The sequence below is a fragment of the Hyperolius riggenbachi genome, chromosome 1 (assembly GCF_040937935.1).
Source record: "Hyperolius riggenbachi isolate aHypRig1 chromosome 1, aHypRig1.pri, whole genome shotgun sequence".
In the NCBI taxonomy this organism is placed as follows: Eukaryota; Metazoa; Chordata; class Amphibia; order Anura; family Hyperoliidae; genus Hyperolius; species Hyperolius riggenbachi.
In genome coordinates, this window is record NC_090646.1 from 579,280,704 (window position 1) to 579,289,195 (window position 8,492).

The window sequence follows — 8,492 nt, forward strand, 5'->3', positions numbered from 1 at the left end:
CTAAAAATCACAGCAGCAATCAAATAGCACCAAAAGAAAGCTGTATTAGTGACAAGAAAAGGAGGTAAAATTCATTTAGATAGTAGGTTGTATGACCGAGCAATAAACCATTAAAGCTGCAGTGGTCTGAATGGAAAAAAAAAGTGTCTGGTCCTTAAAGCGGACCAAAACCAAACATTTTTTTTTTAATTCAAAATATTTAGTTGTACCACTCCGACACATACAAAGATAAATAAACACTCCTTCAAGCCTATGAGCATTTCTGTGCATGCTTGTGAAAAGCATGCACTGAAATGCTCATAGGCTTGAAGGAGTGTTTATTTCTCTTTCTCTTTTCAGAACTAGGGTTATACAGGTGGCAGCCATTAGAAGTTCCTCCTTTGCTGGACACCATCTACTCCACCAGTTTGCCGGATTCTGTCCCGGCAATATAAAAGGAAGAGAGGGGTTTCTCCAATAAATGTAAAATATTTTATATTTGTCATCATGCATCTGAAAAAAAGGCAGCTATTATTATAATTTAGAAAATAGATTTTATTTCTGAAATCTTGTATTTTTAATTTGGGTCCACTTTAAGGGGTTTTAAGGCTGCAGTCCTTAAGTGGTTAAGACTATCCTGAGCTGGTACAGATGTCCTGAGGGTTTATCTGCAACTCGCTTGGCCTGGATTAAAGCAGTTAAATTGACCACTCAATGAGTTTATGCAGCCCACTATGGCGGGTAAAAACACAAAAACGACTCTTCAAGCAAATCTGCACTAAAACTCTGAAGTACAGTCTACCCTTCAGTCGCCTCTCTTGCAATGAACTATAGCAGCAATGAGCTGATCTCTCTTGTTGATGATCTCTTCTCCAGAACTGGCCATGAACAAAATTAATACAATCTGACATAAAGTGACATAAATGACTCCAGTTATGTAATCAATATTACCCATTAGCGCAATACTCACCCTCTAAGGCCAGCCGTAATTTTTCTCTGCTGTTTGCTGCATGCTCCCAGGTTATTTCCACTCCATCTTTACTTCCAATCAGACCTTTGTGCAGAAAATAGTCCAAGACATCCTCACTCCATGGACCTGCTGCAAGATTCACCAAAGACAAATTCATGGGTTTTGTTTTAAAGTACTGCAAAATCCCCAGCATGCGGCATTGGTAGAGATCGCCCCCTCCCCTAGTGTTTAGTGCTATCCCCCGACCTCCCCATATGGCTCCCTGTTTGAGGGCTTCACCTCCAATAGAGCTTCCCTGGTGGTCTAAAGTGGGAAAACCAGGAGTACGCCCGGGGACCTTGCGGCCTACGGTGGGCTGGAGGAAACCCCACGTAAATCCCAATTTCATTTTTAATTAGTGCTCAGGGTCCCTTTAAAGCTGAACTATTGCAAATGCTCACCCTGGCAAGTGTTGCTTTAGGCCTGGAACCCACTGAAAACCGCAAACGCAAAACGCAACCGCTAGCGTTTTGTCTGAGCGGTTTGCAAGCGGATTCATGCGCGTTTTTGGTCGTGTTTTGCAACATTGTATTTTTTTCCCCAGCGGGTGCCTAGCGTTTTGCGTTTTGATCCTGATTGGTCCTGTGAATTATTTTTCATTTTGTTACAGTGTGCTGAACCGCAAAACGCTAGCAAAACCGCTCAGTTTAGGTTTTGCTGAGCGTTTCCGCTAGCGGTTCAATACTTTACATTGAAGCGCTAACGCTCCCAAAATGCTGCAGGTCCTGCGTTTGCGTTTCTGAGAAACGCAAACGCTCCTGTGGAAGTTGCCCCATCCATTAACATTAGCCCAGCGTTTTGGCAAACTGCTAGCGTATCGCAGTGCTGCCAAAACGCTGCCAAAAGCGCTCCTGTGGGTTCCAGCCCTTATAGTAGAAGGGCTTTTTGGTCTCTTTTAGTTCCCTTTAATACCTAGTGGTTTTGGGTCATCCCGAGCTGTTTGGGTATTCTGTTGTTCTGGTCGAAGGCCCTATCCCATAGAGCCATATCAGTTCCTGTCATGCACTGATGAAACAGGCTATCTGCAAGTGGGGTTGGTGTGGCTCTGTGAAATGTATAAGCTATAGGCGTGCTACACACCAGCGGTTCTGGAAGCAAGCCTGGCTTCAGGGGCATAAAGTGCATATTCAGTAGTGATGCATTGTGGGAAGCCATAGTTGCTCACTTAAAGCTGAATTATTGCTATTATTATTATTGGTATTACAAAATACCTTCTGTATTAAGAGGGCAAATTACAGTAAGGTTATGGTGATCCAAGACCACTAGGAGTTTCAGACTTGTTGTCCCTAGTCATTATAAGGCTTGGTTTAATATGGTTCTGTGAGATACATCATAACATAGAAGCCATGGCTATGGAGTCGAAATCGGAGTTCAGGAGTCTGCGCAATTTTGGGTACCTGGAGTCAGAGGTTTCATAAGCTGAGGTGTTGGTTAATTTTTGTACCAACCCCACAGCCCTGCTTTTAAACAGAGTAATGGGAAGCCTGGTTGTTTGGTCACATTTGTTGCTCGAACTTATATAGCACGCCATTATTGCCGCGCCCCCAACTGACCACAATTGCCCGACATCTTGCATCATGTCCAGTCGATACATGCAACCAATTTAGGCTTGAAATTGGTTGCTTCGTTAATCGGGCATGTTCTTGGCAGCACCGATTTTTGAGTCGAATGGTCGCTCGAACCCCAAATCGTCTGATGTATGGTAACTTTTAGGGCCCGTTTCCACTAGCGCGAATCCGCATGCAGACAACGCATGCGGATTCGCATAGGCAATACAAGTGGATGGGACTGTTTCCACTTGTCAGTTTTCATTTGCGTTTTTGTGTGCAGGATTTTTCTGCACGGTAGACCCTGCAGAATTTGCCTGCGTGTGGAATGCAGGTGAATCGCAGGCAATGTATTTAATAGGGAAATCGCATGCGGTTTTTGCATGCGTTTTTTCCCGCGATTTCGCATTGAAAGTAATGTAAATTGACACAGGCAGTGACATGGTTAAAATCGCATATACCCTGTCTATGCGAAATCGCGGCAAAATCCGCATGCGAAATGGCATCCGCATGCGATTTCATCAGCAGTGAAATGCGGCGATTCCGCACCGCAATAGTGGAAACGGGCCCTAAGAGTCCCAAAACATCTTTAACACTGAGGTTGCCAGGCGAATTTACCTTTCATTTGGCAGTCCCATGACCTGGAAAAGGGGTGGAGTGGCAGCTCCATGGGACGGACTTAGGAAAATAGCCACTTTTTTAATCAAAAGAAACCGCTAAGGGTGTTTTATAATCATTTACACAACACTTACATAGTAGAGGGCCATAAAAACAGCATAGAAACTTTACTGTAGTATGAAATAATTGTTAGAAATTATGCTGGGAGAAACTTTGTGCACAAGCCCTGTGCAGGCATGTTAATGGGCTCCTGGCCAAGTAGTAATCTATGTTCTATGGAGAGGGGAAGAAGAACCACCACCAAGTTCTGGTGCAAAAACTTAACAGCTGCCCACAGCCAGGGTCGGAGTTATATTTTACACCACCCATGGCCCATTATCACCAAGATGCACAATAGTGATATGAGCGCAATCAAAATTGAATACTGTAATCGCAGCCATAGGAATCCCGATCCACAGTGGAACAAAGAAGCTAAATAATGTATAATCCTCAGCGCAGTAGTCTCACTCTTTTTGCACCTGCAGTACCCAGTGCTCAAAACAGATGTAGCCACCACCAGGGCACAAACCACAAAGGGCGTTTAATTGTGCAAACACAGAGTATATATTTATTCAAAACAAAGATAAAACCAGAACTCACATTGAGGGTCCATGCACACTGGACCCCTATTGCATAGTATCACATAAAAGGGGCAGCACGGTGGCGTAGTGGTTAGCTCTCTCGCCTTGCAGCGCTGGGTCCCTGGTTTGAATCCCAGCCAGGGCACTATCTGCAAAGAGTTTGTATGTTCTCTCCGTGTCTGCGTGGGTTTCCTCCGGGCACTCCGGGTTCCTCCCACATTCCAAAAAAACATACGGATAAGTTAATTGGCTACCCCTAAAATTGGCCCTAGACTACAGTACTTACACTACATAATATAGACATATGGCAATGGTAGGGATTAGATTGTGAGCTCCTTTGAGGGACAGTTAGTGACAAGATATATATATACACTGTACAGCGCTGCGTAATATGTCGGCGCTATATAAATACTAAATAATAATAATAATAATAATAATAATAATAATAAAAAGATATCTGTATGGACACGGCGGTCACATACACCTTTTGCTATCACCTCACTCAGTTGGATTGGAGTAGCCCGTTCTCCTTCCCGACCTAGGTTACGGCTTTCGCCATCATCAGGGGTATCTACTGATGAGGCTACGCCCGATGACGGCAAAAGCCGTAACCTAGGTCCGGAAGGAGAACGGGCTACTCCAATCCAACTGAGTGAGGTGGTATCAAAAGGTGTATGCAAGCGCCATGTCCATACAGATACATTTTTATGTGATACTATGCAAGAGGGGTCCAGTGTGCATGGACCCTCAATGTGAGTTCTGGTTTTATCTTTGTGACTGTGATTTTGATTAAATATATACTCTGTGTTTGCACAACTAAATGCCCTTTATAATTGTACCCTGGTGGTGGCCATTATCACAAAGGCTACTTTTTTTGTACACCCTTTGGGTCTCCAAAAGGAGAGGCAGAGAAGCAATGGCCTAGGTCAGTGATGGCTGACCTTGGCACTCCAGCTGTGGTGGAACTACAAGTCCCATGAGCCATTGCAATACTCTGACAGCTCTAAGCATAACTCTGGGAGGCAGAGGCATGATGGGATTTGGAGTTTTGTTACAGCTGGAGTGCCAAGGTTCTTCCTCTCCCCTGTGTTTCCGCTCCTCTTCCCTCTGATCTCTCTGCTCCTGCAACTTCCCGTGTGCACTCTGCCTGCAAGTGGAGCCAGGGTGTCGCCAGTAGGAGGGGTTCCGGCAGGAAGGAAGCAGATAACGGATCCTCCTTTGATCCTGTCTGTAGCCACCAGCTGCACACAGCTGGTGTACTGAGCACAGTGGAGTGGCCGGAGAGGGTGGACTGGAGCTACTGTGTGGACGCCACTTTGCTGACTGCCTGCCCTTGATATTCTGCCGCCCTAGGCCTTGGCGGCCTTTCCCCAAATCTGGCCCTGCCCACACCTACAAAAGCCATTGTGATCCATCCAGCCAGATGGGAGACCAGTGACTGGAGGATAACTGTTCACGTGCTACATTTTAATTAAAAGTAATCAGAAACCATCACCTCTGCCAAGGAATATCTCAAGTGGTTACCTAGCTTAATAAAAACACTACTCAACAGGGTGACTATGGAAGAATATGTTTCTTAATTAAGCAATTGATATTTTTAGGAAAACCATTGGGCCCCTGGACTGGGGGGCCTACCTCCAACCACTGTATTATAAATGCTTCACATAGTGGTAATCATTAGTCAAACTGCTCCCCTTCCCTACTTAAGGTGTACCAGAGACAGGGGAAAAAAAAAAAGTTTTATACATACCTGGGGCTTCCTCCAGCCACATCCGCACGGATCGCTCCCATGCCGCTGTCCTCCACTGCCTGCAGCTCTTCTCTGCGGAAGAGAAGTGTGCCCTCTACATATCTCTCCAGCAGCCACCAGAGATACGTAGAGGGTGCATTTCCTCTTGCGCAGACTGGTCGAAGTTACGGGACCAGGTAGAGCGGAGTGGGAGCAATCAGTACGCATGGGGTCGGAGGAAACCCCAGGTATGTATAAAAAAATTTTTTTTCCCGTATCTGGTTTCCTTTAAGGTTAACTAAAGTGAGAAGTATGAAGTATATGGAGGATGCTCTATTTAAATTTCCTTTCAAACAACACCAGTTGCCTGGAAGCCCTGCTGATCTATTTGCCTGCAGAGGTGTCTGGATAACACTAGTAACAAGCATGCAGCTAATTTTGTCAGCTCTGACAAAAAGAGGGAAAGAAACAGCAGGGAAGTTAAAAAAAAAAAAAGTAAAACCCATTCTGTAACTATACTATTGTAGAAAAACCCTTCACTTTACTTGATTTTTGATCTAGATTAACTGGCATTACTGAAGGTTAATGAGATTCAGATTCATAATGACATAGTTTGATTTATCAAAGTATCAATGACTTCCGTTCCAAGGCTTATTAGCCACCTGCAGAGTTCTAATTCAGCCCCTGCTAATTATAGCATCTGTAAATAAAAATGCAAAAAGAAAAACAAAATCGGGACGTGGAATTTCCGGTCTCATACATCTGATGAACGAACGAATGAGCTGTATCACTGACAGTGTCCAAGCAAACTCTGCTTGTAGGGCTCTCCATCCACCAGCTTACCTGGCCGCTCCTCCATAGCGCCCCCCGTGGGAAGTACCCAACACAGCTGGTAGCAGGCGATAGCAGCACCTGCAATGACCACCAAACAAGTGACACAAACACGCAGCTTAGCGCGTCTCACCCACGCACGCTGTCCCATCTAACACACACTGTACACAGGAAGAAGGTGGATACAAGATTACTACAGCCAATAAGAGCCGGAAGAGGATAGCCAATAAGCGAGCGCAGCCAGCCTTCGGCTCACATTGGAACGTACAGATAAGAAGTGAAAGCGCGCCCTCGTGTGGTGAGAAATGAGAATTGCAGCATCTTCTCACCTTTCTGATCTGCTTCTTCAGAACTATTACAATTCAATATAGTTGCAGAAAGACATGTCACATGGGACAAGTTTCATAATAAAGCTGTATATAACGGGGACTCTGTCTTTTCGATTGCAACAAAATTCAGTATATTGTCAGAGGGAGGTGACACTTTCTTTGACATTATACTGAATTGTGTTGCATACAAAAAGCCAATGTGCCCATTCTCCCACTTTCATAAAAAGAACACAGAAAAATGTTCTGCCTCTAGCTAGAGATCAAGCAAGAGCCTCATTTTATCCGAAAAATAAATATCTCACGCTCGTGCACTGATAGATTGAACAAACACAATTGCATGTAACAAACGTCAGCCAGGCAATATGGATACATTACAAGCTATTATTATTAATAATAATGGGCAATTGCTTAATTCAACTGCAAAACAAAAAGAAACAGATTTGACATATATGCCACTGAGGGGCCAAAATAGTAAGCAATAATCAGCTGTTAGGACTAGGCATGAGCACCACTGTTCAGATTCCGCATATACTGAATGAAAACTTTAGACTTGGGTGTGTGGTTAGGGGAGGGGGAGGAGTTTAATTCACCCTTGTCAATGCTATAGATCAGTGGTTCCCAACCTTTTATGAGGTATCGCCCCTTAGGGGAAGACGACTCACCCCTGTCGCCCCCCTTCTCCTAGTCCGGTATACCCTTACGCCAGGTGGTGGTGCCAGTGGAGGGGGTAGCGCTGTGACATTGCCAGCTAAAAATAGCCAGTGACTCAACTACTTTGCGCCAATTCCCTTACCGGTGTAATGTCAGCTATTGCAGCCCTGCACGCTGTGCAGCCCCGCATGCGCAGTAGGAGCCTGCGTCCCATTAAATTGTGCAGCCACGTAAAACACCCTAAATATCTCCGCTTCCGGACCACGTACACTCCCGAAATTTTCAGGGGAGGTAGGGGACCCCCAGATCTAGCTATGTGCCGAATTGCAACCCCCGAGCCCCGCTGGTTCCCGAGACTGATTGCAGCAAACCTATCTCGGGAACTAGCGGGGCTCGGGGGCTGCAATTCGACACAGAGCTAGATCTGGGGGTCCCCTCCCTCCCCTGAAAATTTCGGGAGTGTACGTGGTGCGGAAGAGGAGATATTTCAGGTAAATAATATCTAACTTCCCACTGAGCATGCGCGATACTCAGTGAGGAAGGCTGCTTCCGGGCTGCAATATCTGACATTACACCGGCTCGTGACCAACGCAACTCTATCATGCACACTTGCATATTTTATACAGATCATATTTTTTGCCCATAATTTTCTTAAAAACGAGTGACACTGCGACACTTTATTTTTTCTGCCTTTTCATACTGATCGCCCCCCTGTCGCCCCCCACAAATTTACCGCCGCCCTTCGAACCCAGATCGCCCCCAGGTTGGGAACCACTGCTATAGATGATGACAAGGGTAAGTGCAGAGGCTCCATTTTGTTTGGAATGTGGAATCTGAACTGAGAGCTCATGCCTAGTTAGGACCCTTTTCATTGCAAATGCGCTGTGAAGGCGATTGCGTTTTCCACCATAAAACTAAGCACATTTTTAGTGGTGATAAGATCAATGTAGCTATAAATAATCCCTATGCTCATTTTTACAGAAACCAAGGAGGTGTCTAAGACTAGGGTTACACATTTTAAGTACTCCTGTACCTACGTTTTCAGACCTCTCTCCCCCCCCCCAAAAAAAGCACCACCGCACTACTCACCTACCCCTGGATACCTTCTCTGTCTTTTCCGCTCTGTCAGCTCTCCTGTTCTGCCGGCGTGCCTCCCGAATCTGCCGGCATCTTCACCAC

General features: G+C 45.3%; 1 protein-coding gene across 1 annotated transcript in view; it reads right to left on the reverse strand.

Moving 5' to 3' along the window:
* The window catches only part of FAM151B (family with sequence similarity 151 member B), a 56,465-nt gene extending 49,975 nt beyond the window's left edge, over window positions 1–6,490 (reverse strand). The window contains exons 1-2 of the mRNA XM_068271700.1: window positions 6,346–6,490; window positions 950–1,078 (exon numbers count right to left, since the gene is read on the reverse strand). Coding sequence (XP_068127801.1) covers window positions 950–1,078; window positions 6,346–6,484 — 268 coding nt within the window. The 5' untranslated portion in view covers window positions 6,485–6,490. The remainder of the gene's footprint in view (window positions 1–949; window positions 1,079–6,345) is intronic.
* Between the last annotated feature and the right edge of the window lie 2,002 nt (window positions 6,491–8,492).